This window comes from Panthera onca, chromosome C1 (assembly GCF_046562875.1).
Source record: "Panthera onca isolate mPanOnc1 chromosome C1, mPanOnc1 haplotype 2, whole genome shotgun sequence".
NCBI classification, from domain to species: domain Eukaryota; kingdom Metazoa; phylum Chordata; class Mammalia; order Carnivora; family Felidae; genus Panthera; species Panthera onca.
Window position 1 is genome coordinate 18,708,673 of NC_138346.1, and position 20,973 is coordinate 18,729,645.

The 20,973-nt window shown below is 50.4% G+C and overlaps 3 protein-coding genes across 11 annotated transcripts; 1 reads left to right on the top strand and 2 right to left on the bottom strand.

Moving 5' to 3' along the window:
- Window positions 1-759: 759 nt before the first annotated feature.
- STK16 (serine/threonine kinase 16) lies at window positions 760-4,282 on the bottom strand. Of its 3 annotated transcripts, none has more exons than XM_060623693.2 (8): window positions 4,196-4,282; window positions 3,650-3,839; window positions 2,829-3,048; window positions 2,431-2,564; window positions 2,140-2,260; window positions 1,918-2,013; window positions 1,372-1,493; window positions 760-1,256 (listed from the first exon to the last, which is right to left on the bottom strand). In XM_060623693.2, the coding sequence occupies exons 2-8, from the start codon at window positions 3,733-3,735 to the stop codon at window positions 1,118-1,120; spliced, it is 918 nt and encodes a 305-aa protein (XP_060479676.1). In that variant the 5' UTR covers window positions 3,736-3,839; window positions 4,196-4,282; the 3' UTR covers window positions 760-1,117. The 3 variants fall into 3 exon arrangements, with proteins under 3 accessions (XP_060479676.1, XP_060479678.1, XP_060479677.1); XM_060623695.2 differs by having other exon boundaries at window positions 4,126-4,200; XM_060623694.2 differs by lacking the exon at window positions 4,196-4,282 and adding an exon at window positions 4,041-4,156.
- A 38-nt stretch (window positions 4,283-4,320) lies between these two features.
- Window positions 4,321-14,359, top strand: GLB1L (galactosidase beta 1 like). 5 transcript variants are annotated; one of them, XM_060623688.3, is made up of 17 exons: window positions 4,321-4,489; window positions 5,492-5,797; window positions 5,976-6,142; window positions 6,378-6,528; window positions 6,673-6,733; window positions 10,870-10,964; window positions 11,068-11,242; window positions 11,329-11,387; window positions 11,492-11,613; window positions 11,724-11,764; window positions 11,945-12,063; window positions 12,369-12,443; window positions 12,566-12,655; window positions 12,798-12,911; window positions 13,191-13,322; window positions 13,557-13,772; window positions 13,920-14,359. In XM_060623688.3, the coding sequence occupies exons 2-17, from the start codon at window positions 5,729-5,731 to the stop codon at window positions 14,187-14,189; spliced, it is 1,956 nt and encodes a 651-aa protein (XP_060479671.3). In that variant the 5' UTR covers window positions 4,321-4,489; window positions 5,492-5,728; the 3' UTR covers window positions 14,190-14,359. The 5 variants fall into 5 exon arrangements, with proteins under 5 accessions (XP_060479671.3, XP_060479672.3, XP_060479674.3 ...); XM_060623689.3 differs by having other exon boundaries at window positions 5,530-5,797; XM_060623691.3 differs by having other exon boundaries at window positions 5,659-5,797.
- On the bottom strand, window positions 14,298-20,826 carry ANKZF1 (ankyrin repeat and zinc finger peptidyl tRNA hydrolase 1). Of its 3 annotated transcripts, none has more exons than XM_060623685.3 (14): window positions 20,684-20,826; window positions 20,234-20,383; window positions 19,171-19,280; window positions 18,849-18,951; window positions 18,539-18,732; window positions 18,029-18,141; window positions 17,787-17,934; window positions 17,266-17,494; window positions 16,961-17,104; window positions 15,648-16,119; window positions 15,368-15,479; window positions 15,067-15,234; window positions 14,844-14,929; window positions 14,298-14,630 (listed from the first exon to the last, which is right to left on the bottom strand). In XM_060623685.3, exons 1-14 carry the CDS (start codon window positions 20,808-20,810, stop codon window positions 14,507-14,509), a joined length of 2,280 nt encoding a protein of 759 aa, XP_060479668.1. In that variant the 5' UTR covers window positions 20,811-20,826; the 3' UTR covers window positions 14,298-14,506. The 3 variants fall into 3 exon arrangements, with proteins under 3 accessions (XP_060479668.1, XP_060479669.1, XP_060479670.1); XM_060623686.3 differs by having other exon boundaries at window positions 20,487-20,793; XM_060623687.2 differs by lacking the exon at window positions 20,234-20,383 and having other exon boundaries at window positions 20,684-20,824.
- Window positions 20,827-20,973: the final 147 nt, after the last annotated feature.

A 20,973-nucleotide genomic window follows, 5' to 3' on the forward strand; every position in this document is an offset into this window, starting at 1 on the left:
AATTCCAGCATTGCTAATAGGCACCCCAGGACCCACATCGACGTCAGCACATGGGGGTGAGCATGGGGCGGGGGGGAGGGAGAAAAGAAGCTTCAATCTCAGGAGCAGGAGATGCCAGCCCTGCCCTTGCCTTCCCCTCCCTGGTGATTCAGGGACGCAGTGCCCTTCCCTAGGGAACAGTTCAGCCTAGCAAAGGCAGGGCCCCTGTTTACTCAGCAGAGTAGACAGGAAGTGGCAGCTGGATACTGCCACACCAAGTGGCCTCATTAATCATTAACCATGTGTGAGCTAGAACCATCTGGGAGAAACTGTGGGCCACAAGGCTGCCACCTCCACTCCCCTTGCCCCCAGGCTGAGGCTGGGAGACCTGTTATGTTGTTGTCCCAAAGCTTCCTCAGGTGTCTCCACCCAGGAGCCCGTGCCTGGCAAACCGGCTGGGCTGCTTTGACTCAGCTACCCACTCCTGGGAATGAAGGAAAGAATTGAGTGTGCTTCTAGGGAGCCCTGGTCCCAGTTCTTAGCACAGAGGCCAGCTCAATCCAGAACAGCTTTAAGTGTTTGACCAAGGCAAGCTAGGAGAACTGCCCGCTCCTGGCTAGCCAGATGTAAGGTAAGGATACCTGCCTCCTCACATGGAATGACGAAGTCCCACCACCCTTCGCTACACCAGTGTCTCTTCCCAGTCTGTTCCCTTGGAAACGTCAACCAGACCTTGGGCCCCTGGCACCTCTTCTCACTCCAGGAACAATGAGACTAAGATCCACACCAAGCTGCTTTCACTTTATTCTTCTATTTATACATTCTCTTGCTTCCAGATGTGGAGGCAGACCATGATGTAAGCTCAGTAGTCCTGCTCAGAACCTGTCTCGATTCTATCAGTTTCCCTTTCCCCATTCCCCAACCCTGTCCACCCCAACTCAGTCTGTCCCCCTGTTCAGTTGTTGCTCTTTGAGATAAGCGAGCAGAAGCAGAGACAGGAGACTGAGTTGACTGTCCCCACCCACCTGCCCCCAACTGCAAGACAGCAGTCCTGGAGAGAACACGTGGAGATTCTAATAAGGGGATGGGATCCTCCTTCCAAGGCCCGGGGGCCACCTCAACATGGCCACTGGTTTGTTCAGATTTGGGTGGTGTGCTGGCCCAAAGCCGGGGGTTGCAGTGCCTCCAGCTGACTGAGAAGGAGATGAATGGGAGGACGCTGCTGGGGGTCTACAGTCATCATGGAGGCCAAGAGCTGCCGCAGTGCTGAAGAATGCCTGTGGAAGGAGGCGGACAGGGTGACCAGACAGTCCTCGTTCCCTGTGCGAAGGTTCCAACTCCACTAATGTTTGGGAGCAGTCTGAAATGTTTGGTGGCCCTTTTATTGCTTACCTGGGACTGTGCGGGATGCTTAGTTGGTTCTGCACGGCAAGGGCCACACTGTCACCCTTCTGGAACACCATGTCATATGGGCCCTCCCCAAACATCATGGCATATAGCACACAGCCTAGGGACTGAGCACAACTTGGTTATTCTTTGACAGGGGACCAATGGGGAGGATACCTCTCCTCTTAATTCTGTAGTGAAATGTGACTGCATAAGCTAAAAAGGTTATGCTGACCTCAGCCACATGACACCAAACCAGGGTCCAGAGAAATCACCAGGTAGCTGGAGGCTTCTGTACCCCTCGTTTAGCCACTGCCTTCAGGCCTGACACTTAGCTGTACTCACTCTGTTCAAAGCGCGGGATTATACCACTTCCTGAGCAACTGAGTACGGTGTCAGTGACAGCTCCCAGGAAGGAAGTCGAGGGGGATGGGGACACATGCAGTTCCTGGGGCCCCATGCACTCGAAAACAAAGACCTGCCTCTCTATTTCACGGCAGGTACAGAGTAGCATTCCTCTCCCCGCCATACTCCCGCCCACATGTTCCTCACCCAGACATCGGTCCGCTCATCGATGACACAGTGGCTCTGCACAGAGAAGAGCTCCGGGGCCCGGTAGGAGATGGTGCATCTCTGGGCTGCCCAGTCCTGGAACAGTGGCACCACAACTCAAAAGTGGGGCACAGGTCATAGTCATGTGACCAAATTGGGGCACACACCGGAAGAAGTTGCGGATGGGGAACAGGAGGGCAAAGGAGCCGGACGCTCTGTTACCTGCAGTGCCAGAGCCTGGCGGGAGCCCTCCACATGGATGCAAGCTTGATTCATGGAGCCCAAGTCCATTAAAACCGGTTGCCCCTCATCTCCAAGCAAGATATTGGTAGGCTTCAGGTCCCTGTAGGGAAGTAGAAATGGCCCATGAGCATCCCTGGACAGGGAGGCTGGAATCCCTGAGGGCAAAAGAATCATGGGGATTGTTCCTTGGGAGGAGAGCAGAGACCTCTTGATCCTCTTGGTGAGGCTCTTCCTTTCTGCCCCGTAAATACGCACGGCCCTCCCACTGACCTGTGGGCATAACCTCTGGCATGAATGGCCTCAAGGCCTCTGCAGATACCGAGCAGCAGCTGAAGGATTTGATCTTCAGTCAAGAAGTTGCCTTTGTCCTTCAGCCTTTCTATCTCATTCCACAGCGTACCCCTCTGCAACACAAGTTTTCCCACAGTTGGAGATGTTTTCTGAGCCTCTGATCCTGGACCCTGATCCCTTCCCTGTGTCACAGCCTATCAACTCTTTCACTGCACGCACTATACACCTCACATTCCCACCTGGGTTCCTCTAAACCCCAAATCTGAAGTGGTCAAACCCAGGACATGGCGTCTGCTTCCTAACATGCTTGACTACTCACACAGCCCTTGGTAGATGGCTTTGTTGCAAGCCCCTCCATTGCCAGGAGACTTTCTGACCTTGAAGAAGGGTAGCAGCAGCCAGGCTTCATGTTTGGTGCCCCGCTCTCTCAGACAATAAGCCACAAGGCGAAGGATGTTGGGGTGATGGAAGAGGCGATGCATGTCTGCTTCTCGTTGGGCCTCCTCCCGATCCTGCTGCTCGTGACACAGGATCCGCTTCAGGGCGTAGAAGTGTCCATCATGTAACCCTTCCACTAGGTCCACATAGCTGAACCCACTGTGGGCCAAAGGGGTCAGTGAAGGACCACGGTCATCTCCCATACTGCTAGGGATTCCCTGGAGGGAAGAGGTGGGGGGGGGGGTATCTTTCCCAGTTGGCAAAAACCCTCCCAAGATGTGGCTTCAAGAGGAGTGTGACGATTTTACACTTTGGGCTCAAGAGCAGGAACACAGTAACCTCTGAGGTGCTGTGATCATAAGGCAGTGCTCTGCACATGACAAACGCTCCATAAATATTAAATGAGTAACACTCAACATTTATCAAGTGCTGTGAACCAGTCACTGGGTGAGATGTTTTATATGCATTATCTCATTTAATTCTTACAACTCCATCAGTGACAAAAAAAAAAAAAAAAAAAAAAAAAAAATCATCTCCATTCAGCAGATGAAGAAACCATGGGTTTTCAAGGTCACACAAGGCGGATCCAGGAGGCCTGGCTCCAGAATCCACTGTTCTGACTACCGTGTCGCTAGGCTCTGACAGGTGAGCTAAAGGATATGTTAAGAGGATACTTCTATGCCCCTATCTTGTGCAGACTGCTGTCCTTCAATCGCCATAACGCTGGGGACTACTAGCTAAGTGATTGCCAAACACTCACCCCTCCCCCAGTTTCTGGATGAAGAGGTAGCGCTTATTGTCAATGATGACAGTTCCCCGAGAGCAGACACACAGCGCGTGGCCCATAGTGTCTCAGTCATCCTCCTCAAGGGCGGTCTGAGGCTGCCGAAGGCTTCGTCCAGGTTGAGTGGGCTCTTCCAGGGGATGCGCTGGGGGCCCAGCGGATCATGCTGGAAGGAAAAAAACGGCAGAGTCGTGGGTCAGGGACAATCCAGACGACCCCTGAAGTACCAGGAGAGCTGGGGCCCAGGTCCCTGAACGTAGAGAAAACGGGCCCTGGCGACGCCAACTCCAAGAAGGTTGGAGTCAGGTGCCTTAAAGCCTCCGGCCACAGAGCGACTACCAGGCCGCTTCTTCCAACCCCAGCCCACCTTGGAGAGGCCCCCGCTCCCACGGCCATCGGGCCGCCACGGCAGGGCAGAGGGTAGTTCCGGGGGGTGCGAGGCCCCAGCCCACCTCCAGAAGGGCCCACCCCCGGCCTCGCCGCGCAGAGCCCGGGGAGAGTCAGCCCCGGATCCCCACTGACCTGGCTCGGGCTGGAGAGAGACGCGGGAGACCGGAAGAAGTGAGTACGTCATCATTCCGCGCCGGCGTAACGGCCCGCGGTAGCCTAGCAACCGCTGGGCGTATGGATGATGTGGGGGCCAGAAGCAGAGAGGCCGGGGGCGGGCTAAGCCTGGGGTAGGACGGGTCCCAGGACCCGGGTGAAGGTTCCACACCTGGCCTTCAGTAGTGGTCAAGACGCAGGCACTTACGCCAAAGGGGAGCAAAGCCGGGCTCGGCCCGAGGCCCCCAGGACTTCCATCTCCCAATGCCGGAGGTAGGAGGCTGACTACAGTCCAGCCGAGAGGGGCGGTTCTGGGGTGGGTGCTGGCGGCCTGGACCTCTACGTCTCTGATCAGTACAACCTTGGGGCTCTGGCCTGTATCCCACCACTCTAATTTCAGTGGTTAAGAGCTTAGGCTTTTGAACCAGACTAGGTTCTAAATCTTGTCTTAACAGTTTAGTTACTAGCTGTGTGTCCTCGGACGACTTACTTAACCTCTCAGAGCCTCGGTTTCCCTAAATGGTAACAAGGTATAATAGTACCCAAAGTTAAGTGCACGTACTGTGGGGCCAGAATGCCTAGTTCAAATCCCATCTCAGCTAAACTAGTTATGTGACCTTAAACAGGCTATTTAAATTTTCTCTCAATTTCTTCATCTGTAAAATGGAAATGAGAATTATCTACTGCGCGGAGTTTTTTGAAGATTAAATGAGATGTAAAGTGCTGAGCACAATATCTGACACACAGCCCTTAGTGTCAGTAAACAGAAATTACTATTATTTTTATTATCATTTTATTTATTTTATCCTGGTCCTTACATCCCAGGCTTGGGACTGTGAAGGCAGGAGTCATGGAAATTCACAAATCCCCAAGTCTTGGCCCCAAGTTGTCCTTGGCATCTCTCGCACAGGCGGGCAGGGATAAATTGGAGAGCAGTGCACATCCAAAGAAGACGGGATGGCCGAGATGGTCTCTTACTGAAACAGGGCCACCAGGAAAAAAGATCCCTCTTATAATCTGTTCCCCACTTTCACACCACTGGGAAGATCTGATTTCTCTTGGTTCTGAACCTGTTTTTGCCCCCCGGTTCTGACATTCATTCATCTAGATTTAACCTGCTATGTGCCGGGCCTTGTACTAGAAGCTGAGGATTCAAGGTGGACAAGGTACTCTTCACCCTCAGGGAGCTCAGTTTAGTAGAACAGTGCTTCTCAATCTTGGATGTCTTTAGAATCGCCTGGGAATCTTGTTAAAGTACAAATTCTGATTCTGTAGGTCTGAGGTAGGACCTGAGACTCTGCATTTCTAACAAGCTCCCAGGTGACGCTGATGAAGCTGATTCAAGATGTAGAGGATTTTACAAACTAGTAGAGTAGCGGGTGGACAAGGCCAGGCTGATCGCCTGGCAACTAGAGGTGGTCTCCGCCCCCTTGCTCGCTGAGGTTCCCTCCCAGGAATCCGCCACGTGACAGTCGGACCGCCCTCTCTGACTAAAGGAGCCGTGTTAGCGCCATGGCTCCCAAGAAGCCGCCCTGCCTTCCTTCCCTGCTGTTGCCACTTCTGACGCTGCTGCTGCCCCAGGTAAAATGACAGGATTGAATCAGCAGGCTGGGTGCGGTGAAACGGGATCAGATCTAGCCCAGGAGAGAAAGAAAGTGAAAAGTAACGCAACAATGGTCAGGGCTAGTTCCATCTCCAATGCAGACACCGATCCCCCTGCCAACTCGACCTCTGCTGAGCATAATCTCTCCCTTTGCAGGCAGACACTCGGTCGTTCATAGTGGATCGGGAAAATGACAGATTCCTCCTGGATGGGGCCCCATTCCGCTTCGTGTCCGGCAGCCTGCACTACTTTCGGGTACCACGGGTGCTTTGGGCAGACCGGCTCTTGAAGATGCGAATGAGTGGCCTCAACGCTGTACAGTTGTAAGAAGTGCTCAGGAGAGCCATGGAGGGTGGCTCCTACCACCCACTTAAGAAGGGTGTTGGGACAGATAGACTGGCTGGGTATGAGAGCTCCAGGGCTTCCAGGCCTAGGGTGGGAAAGGGTGGGCCAGGACCTCCTACCAACCGCTTCCTGGAGATTCCCTGCAAGGCCTGATCCCTTAGGACTCTCCAGCACCGCCCTGCCTCGGGCCCTGTTAACCTCTTTCTTTCTCAGTTATGTGCCCTGGAACTACCATGAGCCAGAGCCTGGGGTCTATAACTTTAATGGCAGCCGGGACCTCACTGCATTTCTGAATGAGGCATCTATAGCAGACCTGTTGGTCATACTCAGACCAGGACCTTACATCTGTGCAGAGTGGGAGATGGTGAGTTAGGAGAAGGGCCACTCGTGCTCTTCTTGGACTCCTCCCATCTGCCCACACTGCAGCGCTATACACAACATCCTCCCTTCTTACCTCCGCTACTTCACTCCCAAACAACAAAACCTGTTGTCTTTATGTTTGTCTCAGGGGGGTCTCCCAGCCTGGTTGCTTCAAAAGCCTGAAATCCAACTGAGAACCTCAGATCCAGGTGAGTTGAGACAAGATTTTTAGCACAAAAAAAAGCAAACAACAGCAACAAAACGGGTCGTTGGGTGCCCAAAACAGAAGAGACCATCCCCAAACTGGAGATCATTCATGCAGATATTTGAGTGTTTCCTTCATGCCCAACAAGATGCTAGAAACTGGGGAACCAGACAGACCCAGTCCCTGTGCAATGGAGCTTATGGTGAAAGAAACAGATTGTTAAAAAACCAAAACCTGTAAGATTATTGCAAGCTGTATAAATACTACACAAGAAAACAGACAAGGAATCGCGATCGTGAATAACAGAGAAGGCCTGTTGGGGCACCTGGGGGGCTCAGTCGGTTAAACTTCGACTTCGGCTCAGGTCATGATCTCACAGTTTGTGAGTTCAAGCCCAGTGTCAGGCTCTGTGCTGACAGTTCAGAGCCTGGAACCTGCTTCAGATTTTGTGTCTCTCTCTCTCTGCCCCTCCCCTGCTCATGCTCTTTCTCTCTCTCTCAAAAGTAAACATTAAAAAAAATTAAAAACCGGGAACACCTGTTTTTGGTAGGGAAGTCTGAAGTTCTGAAGGCTCTTCTGAAATGATGACATTTCACTTGACTCCAGGGAAGGGAAAGCTCTGGTCATATAAAGAGTGAGGTGAGAATGACCAGGTAGAAGAAACAGTATATTCAAATGCACAGAGATGGGAAAGAACGTGGCATGGTTGAGGCCAGCTTGGCTGGGGCATAGGGAGAGAGGAATGTGCTGTGAAATTGGAGATAGATAGGGAATGTTAATACAGGACCTTGTAGGCCATTGTAAGGGGTTTGCATTTTATCCTAAGCAGAGTAGAAAGCCACTGAAAGAGCTTAACGAGACATAAACCATTGAAAGAGCTTCTTAAAGAGACATACTGATTTGTTTTCAGATTACTTGAGCCTGAGTGTGGAGAATGGAGGGAGGGGAGCAAGGATAGAGGTGGAAAAACTAATTGGGAGACTCTGGCTGTAGTTGAGGAGGCAGGTGTTGGCTCCTGGACTCAGGTGACGGTGGCGGAGATGGGAAGAGGGCAGAATTGAGATACAAGTTGGGGATCAAAATCACCAGGACTGATTGATAGATTTTGTTGGGAAGGGGAAGAGTAGGGGCAGGGGGTAGGGTCCAGAAAGAAAGGAATCCAGCTTTCTGGCTAGTCAAGATGGCGGTGCCATTACTGACATAGGAAAGGTGGAAGAGACTAGGGGTGGCAAAGGACCACCTTTTTGGAGGAAAAGCAGTTCTTCTGATCATGTTAAATTTTTATCATATCACACTCAAGTGAGGATGTTAAGCCACGGGCTGCGTGAGTGTGGAGCTCACGGGGAGGTCTGAGCTAGAGATAAATTTAGGATTCACCAGTCTAAAGATGGCACTTAGATCCACAGATACTGGGCCATTGCCTGGGGAAAGAACATAGGGAGAGACAAGATAAGAACTCATGATCAACTCTGAAATGCCCACTATTTCAAGGAGTTTGGATTTTACTTCAGGTGTAAATAGGAATTCCATCATCAGAGCAAGGGAGTGATTTTATCTGATTTATATCTTTTAAAAAGATCACTCTGGGAGCACGAGTGGTTCAGTTGGTTAAGCTTCTGACTTCGGCTCAGAGTTCATGAGTTTGAGCCCCGTGTCGGGCTCTGTGCTAACAGCTCAGAGCCTGGAGCCTTCTTCAGGTTCTGTGTCTCCCTCTCTCTCTGCCCCTTCCCTGCTCATGCTCTCCCTCTCTCCCTCTCTCTCTCTCTCAAAAATAAACATTAAAAAAAAAAAAAGGATCACTCTGGTAAAATTGCTTCGTATCTGCTGGGGACCTTCCAGGCACTTCACTTCATAGGGTGCTGAAGAGCTTTGCGCCCCTTCTAGCAATTCCTCTGACTTCAGCTGACTATGAAATGCATCTGAAATGGCAAAGTAGTGATGGGACACCAACATGCAATGTCCATTGTTCTCAAGAAAGCTAGCAACCTCTTCACTGCTGAATCCACGGTCCCTCTCTAGGCCTCCGTTCTTTGAAATGCATTCTTCTTTCAGCTTCCAAAATACCACCTTTATCTGGTCCCCCCCCCCCCTTTCCCCCACATCCCAGCCTTGCTGACCCTTCCTTCTTAGTCTCTTGCTGGTTCTTCTCCCTTTCTGTTTCCTCTAAATGCTGGGGTGTTTCAGGGTTCAGTCCTGGGATGCTTCTCTTTTCTATGTGTTTCCTTAGACAATCTCATCCATTCTCATGGCTTTTGATCCCATCTAATAGTTAATGACTCTGAAATATGTATCTCCAGTTCCAGGACTCTCCCTTGGCCTCTGAAAACATATATCTGGTTGCAGGTTTGGAGATCCAAGGCATAATGATACAATTAAGCTTCTGGTATGGCCTCTCCAACGAGCTGTTCCTACCATCTCGCCTCAGTTCATAGCAACTCCATTTTCCAACTGACCAGGCTAAACACTATGGTATTTGTTACACCTTTTTCTCATATTCAACCTATCAGAAAGTCCTGCAAATATATTGAATATACTGACTTCAACTACTTTTCATCACCCCCACTGGTCCAAGCTGCCTCTCCCACCTGGACTACTTGAATAGGTTCCTTATTGCTTCCCCTTCTTTGCCCTCACCCCTTATAGTCTGTTCTCAATGCAAATAGAAGTTTAAACATATATCTCAGATCATGTCATTTCTCTACTTAAATCTCTCTAATAGGTTCTCATCTCATTCAGAATATGAACCATGGACTCCTTAAAATGGCCTATTAGGTCCTACCTAATTGGCCCAGTCACCTACCTGACATCTACTCTTTCCCTCATTGTTCACACTGGCTTCACTGGCTGTTTTTCAGACTCACCAGGCACATTCCTGCCTTGAGGCCTTTGCACTCGGTGCTCCCTCAGTCTTCCTGCAGAATCACCTTCTCCGTGATGCCTTCCCTGGGCTACGCTCTAAAATTTAAGCTCCCCTTCTTCCATATATATTTTTCTTCCTTCTTCCATATATATCCTTCTTCCATATATATTTTTTTGTTGTTGGCATTAACACACGATACATTTTAGCTATTTATTTATTGTCTGCCTTCCTCACTGGAAAGGAAATTCGACAAGGGCAGAGATTTTGGTCTATTTTGTTGTCCTCTGTATCCCTAACACCTAGAGCATTGTTTGGTGTATAGTAAGCACCCGTAAATACTTGTTGGATGAGATTTAATATGCGCTTGGATTAAAGGAGGCGGTCAAACCTGGGCACCCTTTATACAGGAAACAAAATGTAAAGGGGTTCAGTGTCTTAATGCAAAAATATCCTCCAACACATCTTTTGTTGACTCCACCTTTGAGAGTCTGCTGTCTGCTAGGCATTGTCCCTAGCGATAGGATGCAGCAAATGAACCTGACAGACTAGGTTCCTGCTCACGGTGGGGGAGAGAGATGGTCGGGAAACAATTATAGAAGTAAATGCTTAATTATAATTTGTTACATGCTTGAAAAAGAAGTACGAGGTGATGTGAGAGTGTGTAACAGACATCTGCGCTCATCTGGGATAGCCGAGGTTTTCCTGAGGAAGCGAAATAAGTTAAGATCTTAAGCTTGCATTGGAGTTGGCTGGATAAAGGACGGTGGGGAGAAAGTGTCCGGCAGAGGGAAGTGAAGTGAAGACCCTGAGGGTGAATCAACAAAAATCACAAACAGGAGCTGAGGATGATACCTAAGGCGTGATACCTAATACAGCGATATTTCAATTAATGACTCAAATCACGTGGATCGTCAGTTACATTAGGGTGCAGGTCAGAGAGTCTGCATTTCTGTGAATTCCCATGCTACTTCACAGCCCTCGCAAGTATACACTGATTACATAATAATAGCTCCATATGATGCATTTAACATTTTTCTTACGTTTAAAAACTAAATTTACAAGAAACACTGCTTCAGGGGTTCCTATGCCCAGATGTCCTTGCCATACAAGTACATAAGAGGGTTTCAGACTCACTGCTTCTCAGATTTATTTGCAGACAAGTGGGATGCCAACTGCAGCGCAGGGCTCAGGCATCACTGAAGTTGCTGGCATAGATACTAAGGGTGGGGGCTATGGAGGCGGTGGTGTCCTAATGAGCAGAGCACTGCTCCTTCCTTTAGACTTTCTTGCTGCAGTGGACTCCTGGTTCAAGGTCTTGCTGCCCAAGTTATATCCATGGCTCTACCACAATGGGGGCAACATCATTAGCATTCAGGTACAAGTGACTGGGTACAAATTGACTGGGTAAGGGGAAGGAGGAGCCAGGGGTCCTAACCCCCACCACATGGCCAAGCTCCACTTTTCCTTTTCCTTGGCAGGTGGAGAACGAATATGGTAGCTACAAAGCCTGTGACTTCACCTACATGAGACACTTGGCTGGGCTCTTCCGTGCGCTATTAGGAGACAGGATCTTGCTCTTCACCACAGATGGGCCTGAAGGACTCAAATGTGGCTCCCTCCAGGGACTCTATACCACTGTAGATTTTGGCCCAGGTCTCCTGAGCAAGGGTTAGGAGTGGAGTCTGGGGAAGGGGCACCTCTTCTATGTTTATCGTTCACCTTTTGCCTCCTCTCTGCAGCTGACAACATGACCGAAATCTTTGCCCTGCTTCGGAAATATGAACCCCATGGGCCATTGGTGAGGAGCTGGAGGGGATGACAGTCAAAACAAGAGTCAGGGTTTGGAATGGGTCAAGCTCAGTTTCCCATTTCATTTATGGTATCTTCCACTTCACCTTCTAGGTGAACTCTGAATACTACACTGGCTGGCTGGATTACTGGGGCCAGAATCACTCCACACGATCCATTTCAGCTGTAACCAAAGGTCTAGAGGCCATGCTGAAGTTGGGAGCCAGCGTGAACATGTAACTGGAGACACGGGGGCCAACATGAAGCTGTAACTGGGTATTGGGGATGAAAATGAAGATTCAGTGGGTCAGCTTTTGCCTTTCCCCCACCTTCCCCCCCTCTTCAGGTACATGTTCCATGGAGGTACCAACTTCGGATACTGGAATGGTGAGTCCAGATGGTCCCTGGGGTAGAAGCAGGGACGTATCAAGGAATTAGATTATGAGGTCTAGAAGCTGGATATGGCCACCCCTGTCCCCTCTGATGGCAAACTTCTCGGCATGAATTTTGTTGCTTAGTGCCTATTATTTGAGAGATACTGAATTAATGAAATTGATTTGACCCCAGGTGCTGATGAGAAGGGACGCTTTCTTCCAATTACTACCAGCTATGACTATGATGCACCAATATCGGAAGCTGGGGACCCTACACCTAAGCTTTTTGCTCTTCGAAATGTCATCAGCAAGGTGCCCTACCACTTCATTGAGTGCCAAAGGCTTTTATTAATTTGGGGAAAGGGAGTACTTAAATTGTTTGTAATGGGATCCCATAAATCACTGGTTGTTGTCTGGGCCACATAGCCTCACAGAAGCATTTCCCACCCACCCAAATGGGAACTATTTGGGAAGATACACACAAGTGTGTGCAAAATTACAGGATCTTCATGACCCCATGAAGCCCTTCCCTGGACCCCAGGTTAAGATCCCTGTGCGGGGTTTTGGAATAGGGGTTGTGTGGTTTTCCTATGGCTCCTGAGAGAATTTGGGCTCAGTTCCAGGAAATTCCCTTGGGACCTTTACCTCCCCCCAGCCCTAAGATGATGCTCGGACCTTTGACCCTGCACCTGGTAAGCTCTTCCCCATCTTTTCTCTGATCCTCCCTCTTTATTCTCTATAAATGGCCTAGCCTATCCTGCCCTCTATTCTGAAACTTCCCCTTTGTTCTAATACCTTTCCCTTTTTCTAATAGGATGGGCATCTGCTGTCTTTCCTGGACATCCTGTGTCCCCACGGGCCCATCCGTTCCATCTTGCCAATGACCTTTGAGGCTGTCAAACAGGTAAGGCATAATCCCACATCCAGTAGGAATGGCAACCTTCCTCAACAGCTGTAGCCAAAGGTTCTCTGAGCTGCACATCTTCCCCACAGTGTCCTCTCTTACCTCTCAGTTCATCTTAAGTGCTTAACTCTTCCACACCCAGGACCAGGGCTTTATGTTGTACCGGACCTATCTGACCCATACTGTTTCTGAGCCAACACAATTGTGGGTGCCTAACAATGGAGTCCATGACCGTGCCTATGTGATGGTAGATGGGGTAAGAAACTTGTGAGCCCATCTCCTCTCTCCTTCCCAGCACCTTTAGCCTTAAGGTCCCCTTATCTACCTTTTCCCATTGTCTGCCCACATTTGCAGGGGGCCCAGGGATAAGCTGGGATGAGGAAGAATTTGGCTGAGGCTAAGGTTCCAGAATGGATGGGTAACTGACAGGCCACATTCTCTTTGCTCCCCAGATACAGGTGCTAACGTAGCTTCCTGTGTCATGGCCACGAGCTGGATGTGGAGCCCTTCCGCTCACAGGTCTTTTTATCCACAGGTGTTTCAGGGTGTCTTGGAACGAAACATGAAACACCAACTATTTTTGATAGGGAAAATGGGGGCCAAACTGGACATCCTGCTGGAGAACATGGGGAGGCTCAGTTTTGGGTCCAACAGCAGTGACTTCAAGGTGAGCTAGCTTTGCCCACCCCCTTCTCCTCCATACTCTTACTGACCAAAGTCCCTTGGAAAGATAGGGGCCTGATGAAAGATAGACAAGAGCCATGTGCTTAGGAGTTAGGCAGCAAAGTAGTCACTTGTGGGGCTCTAGACATGGCCAACAGTTATATCCCAGGGCTTGATTAGGGACAGTTTGGCCTTAAGAGCTTAACGAATGATGAATTTTCATTTGTCTTCTTCACAGGGCCTATTAGAGCCACCAGTTCTGGGACAAACAGCCCTTACCCAGTGGCTGATGTTCCCTCTGAAAGTTGATAAGCTTGTAAAGTGGTGGTTTCCCCTCCCGTTGCTGAGAAGTTCACACCCGCAAGCTCCCTCTGGCCCCACCTTCTACTCCACAACATTTTCAATTTTAGGAGAAGGCGGGGACACTTTCCTCTTTCTACCTGGATGGACCAAGGTACTGCTGACAGTGGGGTTGGGGTCAAGGTGATGAGAGGAAAATCATGGAAGAAGGGGCAGCAGAAATTCCTCTGATTAGAAACCCCAAAGGGCATGATGCTACGCCCTTGATAGCTGACCCTTTATTTTCTTCTCTCTTTGCCAGGGCCAAGTCTGGATCAATGGGTTTAACTTGGGCCGGTACTGGACAAGGCAGGGGCCACAACAGACCCTCTATGTGCCAAGACCCCTGCTGTTTTCTAGGGGAGCCCTCAACAAAATCACATTGCTAGAGCTAGAAAACGTGCCTCCTGAGCCCCAAATCCAGTTTCTGGATAGGCCTATCCTCAATAGCACCTTGCATAAGACATACATCTATTCGCTCTCAGCTGATACACAAAGTCCCTCTGAACCAATGGAGTTAAGTGGGCACTGAAAGAAAGGTAACCCTTGGGCCTGGGACACGGAGTGGGTAGGATCCCTTGGTGCTGGCCCTGGTGACCACGTGGAACCAAAGGTCACAAGGCCCGAATGCGAGTACGAGTGCAGTTTCCTGGCCAAACTTTATTATGATTAAAGTTCCAGAGACGGTACCAGCTCCGCACACCTCTGTGGCCCTGTCTTTGCCCTGGTTCCTGAGTGTCCTCCCTATTATTCCAAACACTCTGGTTTCATGGGAAAGAAGAAGCCTAAGGCTAGCATGAATGCACCCTCTCAAGGCCCAGAGTCAGCCCCAGGCGCAGCCCTAAGAGATCAGGAAGAGGGCTTTCCAGCCTGGCAGCGATGATCCCGGAGGCAGCGTGTGGAGCAGAAAGAGAAGTCGAGATAGTGAAAGGGAATGAGGCCTTGGAGGGATGTCCCACAACTCCAGCAGCGTCTGGACAAGAGGAACACAAAGGGCTCAACAGGTACCCCAGAAACTTTCCGATCCAAGCTCTCCCCATTCCCTCCTGCCATTTCTGGTTTGGCTCCAGAGGGTTCCCAGAACATCTCAAGTCCCCTCAACAGCCCGAGTTCTCTGCAAGCACTCATTCTGCGTGCCCCAACACAGCCCACCCATCACGCCTGCCCCTGCAGGCTGAGCACTTACTGAGCACTGACGGCTGCAGAGCCTGGGGCCTGAGGGGTGGGGGCTCCCAGCTGGGCAGCCAGCCTGCGCTCTGCAGCCAGGGCTCTCTGCGGGGAAGAGAAGTCTGGTTAAGGACAAGGCCCCAGTGGTGGATGGGATGCTCCAGAAGTGACAGCGGCACACTGGGAAGGGGTCAGACCTCTCAGGAGGTCTCAGCTGTGGAAGAGAGAACCACCGGCCTCACCTTCTCCCGATCGCTGAGGGCGGCAAAGCGCCGCCGCTCTTCTTGCTCCCGCGCCTCCTGCTCCCGCTGCTGCAGCTGCTGTTTTTCCCGTTGCCGCCGGGCAGCCTTCTGCTCCCTTTTCCGCAGAGCCTGCTGTGCCTCCATTTCTGGCGTCAGGGGCCCTGGCACCTGGAGAATTTCCAGGGAGGGGTAAGGTAAGACCCACACACGCTATCTTTGGGGAAACTAGAAGAAAGTGGAAAAGATCTAGCCAGAGTCTGTGATGGCTTCCTACTCTGCTGCTGCTTCTTTTCCAGCTCACCTGAGCCTTGCTGTAATCATAAGCATCTGGATTCTTCTCCATGAACCTTCGGAACTCATTACGTGTTGACTTGTCAGCTGCGACTGTATATGGCGGCCGGGCCCTCGAGTCCCTAGGTGCAAACCGCCCCCACAAAAAAAATGGGTTCAGCTCGCTTCCTACATCTCCCAACCTCACCCAGACAGATGAAGGGGATACTGTGAAGTAGCCAGTGCCACCATTAGCCTCCAGATGATCCTCTCTATACCCTAAAGGGCTCGGCTTGGGGACCCTTACTTACTGCACAGTAGGGTCAGCACCCGCCTCCAGCAGCAGGCGAACCACTGAGCCTCTCCCAGCTGCAGCTGCCGCATGCAGGAGCGTGAAGCCGCTGGAGCCCAAGGGGGCACTGAGCAGAGACAGAACTCCAGGGTCTATGGGGCCGGCAGCTAGCTGGAGTTTCAACATCCCAACGTCTCCGGCTCGGCAAGCAGCTAGAAGCATGTCCCAGAGCTCTGACTGATCGGGGGTCTTGGCCTCATCCAGAGAAGGCCCCACAGGGGCTGCCCGTCCCTGGGTGGACTGTGAGAAGGCCTCATCTCCTTGAGTTTGCTGGGGAAGAGCCTCCAGGTCTCGGCTTCTCTCCTTCTTATTCCTTTTCCTCCTCCTCCGCTTTGGCAATACCTCAAACTCCCGAAGATCCAGGGTCCCCACTGCCAACTCTACTAGCTCCAACTCCACCTGGAAGCTGTCCTCTCCCTCCGACCCTGAACCTGGGGACAAATAGGACATGTTAGGTCCGTCCAAAGAGATATACAGAGGGTGGCAGTATGTGGGCTGGCCCAGATGCTATAAGTGTACATAAAAAGGTAATTCAGATGATCTTGAAATTAAATTAAGTATTTGTAGTTTGTCAGCCAAGACCAAGTAGCACATCAAAAGCTGAGTCCGTTAGTATCACATGCAGAAATGGAACTCTCAGCTCAGACAAGGACAGACCCAGCAGGAGCTATGCAGGAACAAGTGTCCTTAGACTCTCCCCTTGAGCAGCCTTAGGATGGTACATAACAGAGTAGAGCATGGGAGCAGTGACAGCCACACAGACTAAGAGTCTGCAGCCGGGAAAGCAGGCCTTAGCTCCAAACCACACCATCCGGTAAGACAGGTCAATTATGTAAGGTTTATGCAACACAAGCATCTATTTCATGTACTATTTCGTGTTTTCTAAGTACTGAGGATACATCCATGAACAAAAGAGAACAGGAAATTTGGAAAGGTCACAAAACACGTCTCTGTAACTGCTACCACATACCCCTTATCATAACAGACTTATGTGTGTGTATAACGGTGTGTGTGTGTTGTGTAAGGGCTCATCTATAAAGAAGGAAGTGGGGCGCCTGGGTGGCTCAGTCGGTTAAGCATCCGACTCTTGATATCAGCTCAGGTCTTGATCTCAGGGTGGTGAGTTCAAGCCCTGCATCGGGCTCTGTACTGGGCACGGAGCCTACTTAAAAAAAAAAAAAAAGAAGAAGGAAGTGACAGTAGGAGATCTGACTGCATTTCCAGGATAGACACCCAGATAGAGATTGGACAGTTGCCAGATGGTGCTCAAACCCTGTTTGGGAGACTCCTCGTTCTGCCCAAGTGCATTTTCATCACTGGAGACCTTTCTTTCTGCCTCGATAGCCTTCTTCTCTCTCATGGTCTTCCAGTGTGTCCGAGGTGAGTCCAACCTGACTGTCTCCCGGGGGTCTTCTTCTGCCATAAAACAAAAGATGTTACTCAAGTTTAGTTGAGGAGAAGCCATTCCAGGTTTCTCTCAATGAAGATGCTGTCTGGATGTACAAATAAGAACCAAAGCTTGGGCTGGAAAGTACAGGAAGATCTAGGGAGTCTGGGGATCTAGAAAAAAGGCTCACCGTGGACATGCAAAGTGGTCAGCTTATGGAGCACACGCTGTAGCTCCCGGAAGGTGGGTCTGCGGGTAGCGAGGGGGATATCCCAAAGCCGGGGATCCCCCCGTTGCAGGGGTGCGCCAGGGCCTCCGAAGAACAAGGACCGGCCAGAGCGGGGGGCACGTAGCAGTATTGTCCCAGCCTCCCCCAGTGCTTTAGCCCAGCCCGGCCCTGCCAGCAGGTCACGAACATCCTAGAAAAAAGAGTAAGTCAGGCCAGTGTATCTTCACTTGCTGTTTTCAAATCTCCAACCAAAAAATGGCCCACAGATGACGTGTAAGGGATGGGAAATAGAAGGTAACATAGGGGAAGGAAGAATGAGAAGGCTGAGGTTCTTGGGGATCCATCCCTAGTCTACCTTCGCCTACTCAGAAATAACGAAGACTGGGAGGACACGGGAGTCCCACCCCCACTGGAGTATCTGCCAAGTTGAGAGGGGTAAACAGTAGATTAGCAGACCACCAGATCTGGGACGCCTAACTCACCTTATATAACGTGGCTTCATTATAGCGCCTCAGGTTGGCTCCGGCAGAACGAGAAGCCGCACCCCGGGCATCCCGAACTCCCTGGGCCGTGCCCCGCTTGGCCCGCACCGTGTAGCGGTGAAAGGTCTTGTGTGTCACCACGTCTCTTCTGTAGACAACACGGACTCAGTACTGGAAACTAGCCCGTACTCCCAGGCTAATCGGGTCCATTCCATCCTTACACCCACACAGCACCCTCTCACCCTTGAAAAATGGCACCAGCAAAGTGCCCAGCCGCAGCCATGAGCACCACACAGCATCTGGGACCTCCGTTTTGCAGGTTCTGTAGCAGCAGTTCTGGTTCTTCTGGGGACACCTGGATGACAGGGACAGCACAAACCTATCTGTTGCATTCACTGAGAGTAAGAAACTAAGTGCCAGGGCTAAGTGTTTCACCTGCACTATCTCATTTCATATAACCATCCTGAGGCTTGTTTCCATTTTACAAGTCAGGAAATTTGAAGCTTGTAGAGGTAGTCAAGATCAAGTGGCAGAATGACAATTCAAGCCTAGATTGGTCTGTTTCCAAACTTAACTCCATTACACCCGACCCCAGATTCAGGCCAATTCAATCCAAGACTGTGCTGTCAATTGTGACCCCACATGCAACAGGAAGAAAGAGAAAGAAGTAAGAAATGGACTGGGTTCAGGGGAAATCTAGGCTGAGTGTCCAAAAGGCTGCAGTTGACCACACAACCTGCGCTGCCACTTGCCTGGCGAGGGCCCAGGACACAGCGGTAGGCATCAAGGAACTGGCCCCGGGCATTCTGGAAAAGAACCCGATGGGGGCGGAAGCCTTGGGCTCTGCTGGGCTTCTCATACTCTGCCCTCTCCTCATCCAGAATCTGCAAGCCCTCTTCACTGGCTGAGTCTGAGTCTTCTGATCCTGAGATGCTGGAAAGATCTCCTGAAAACATGAGGTGCACAAGTTTGGCGTTCCATCTTTGACCTTTCCACAGGCTCCTAAACTAGAGCCTTCCTCCACCCCCACGTCCTACTCAACACAGGTCTACCAGCCATCACCTGTGGAACTCTGCTTTTCAAAGTCCAGGGCAGACAGGAGAGGCTTGTCCTTGAGACGTTGCTTTAGGTTAAACCGATGCCAGTCAAGCTTATAATGTTCCCTCTGGTAGGAAGCAAAGGGGGAGGCTGAATGTGGAAATATGCCCCCCTCTGGCCCTTTATGGTACCCATCACCAGTAACAGAACTCCAGGAAGTGTGTTGGATAACACCAACAGCCTTACTCAAAACGTGAACCTTTATTAAAGATAAATCATACGTCTACCTCTCCTCACCCACCATTATACTTTTGCTTCCACCATTTACCTCCGCACCTGGCCTTACCTGTTCCTGGTGGTTGTGGAAGGTCTGGTCACAAGTTGAACAAAATAACTTTTCTGAAATATCAAGCAGACCCTGGAGTTTTCTTTCTGGGCTTGCGCTCTCCCCTGAACCTAAATAAGGGGAGGGTAATTAGAGGTGGAAAGGGAGCCCAAATCTGCACCTGGAATCACATTCACTGTCTAATATACAAAGGGGGATACAAAAGAAAAGGATGACATCTTTTCCTCCAAAGAATTTATAATCTAGTAATAATGAAATAAATGGCACAGTAATCACCTTATACAATAAGTTTCTGAAAAAATGTATGTAAGGTGAATATATATCAAACACTAAATTAACTAAAGGCATTACCTAGAGGAATCCTGTAGAAAATAATTTTTGGCAACAAAATCATGTTTGCAAAAACCACTTCTCAGATGCCCTTTAAATAGATTAACGTTTCCAATTAGAGTCCGGTTTTTAAAAAACATGCTCAAGAAAAAAAGCCAAAGACAAACTAATGTTGTAAAAAAAAAAAAAAAAAAAAAGTTTTACATTGGGGCGCCTGGGTGGCTCAGTCAGTTAAAATTTGACTCCTGATTTTGGCTCAGGTCATGATCTCATGGTTGGTGAGTTCCAGCCCTGCCTTGGGCTCTATGCTTCCAGCCCCACCTCTGCTTGGGGGTCTTTGTCTCCCAATCTCTCTGCCCTTCCCCCATTCACTCTCTCTCTCAAAAATAAACATTTAAAAAATTTTTGTTCTATATTCAACAAGAACGAGTAATTTAATTGGGATCCAGTTAAATTTGAACTCTAGGAATTCTGAAGTGATTTTGCAGGCAGTGCTTGTAAACGTGACCTGATACAAACAATGGCAAGAGGTTGGTTTGGAGACAATCCAGGCGTCTGTGTTGGAAACAACCCAGAGATTGAGTGAATCTAAGATAAATTTTATCCATAGAAAGACGTCAACAAGGGCTCTTAAACTGGGGAATATCAATAAGAACGTGCTCCCTGGAGGAGCAATAAGCTCTAAAGAGCGTGTCACGTACCTCATGGATCCTCCCCAAACCTTCCCAGATACCTGGACAGGAAGTCCGCAGAGCTTGGGCCAGAGCCTCCCCAGAAGGGTGGCTCACCAAGTTCAGGCCCTGAAGGACCGGAGCATCCGCGTTGAGGTCAAACAGGGAGACCAACGTAGGAACCTGGGCTGCAGCTGAAACTGGCGACATAGCTGAGCAGAAATTATTTAGGAGCGGCTCTTGGAGCAGAAAGCGGGGAACAGAAACAGAGCTCCCCAGAGAGAGAGAGATCCTACCGCCCCGTCTCCTGCCTACCTGACTTGGTCTCCCCAACGCCGCAAGGCACTTCGGGCCTCACTCTGGTACCAGCAGTCCGCTCTGCAGGTTAATACGTGACCCCAACCCGTTTTCTCAAACCCCTAGTCCCGGACCACACAGAGTGAAAGGGGAGCATGCAGCTCCCAAATCGAGTCCAAAAGAGCTACAATCCCTAATCGACCGCTCCTCGTTACCCGTGCGATGAACTCCAGCAATGACTAAACCGCGTGTACTCGCCCCCGCCCTCAGCAGCTGCACCAAAGGTCCTGGGAACCGAGCCGCATGTTCGTCTTCAATTCCAAGCCCGGATTTCTGCAACATCACAACAATCTCGTCACTACGGAGCAGCGAAGGGGACAAATGGCGTCGCCCGCAACTCAGCCCCGCCCCACATAGGGCGCACTATTGGTCCTTGTACTGTCCAAGACCCACCTCGATCCTTTAGTCCCGCCTGCGAAGCCGAGAATTGGCCGTCATGTCTCCG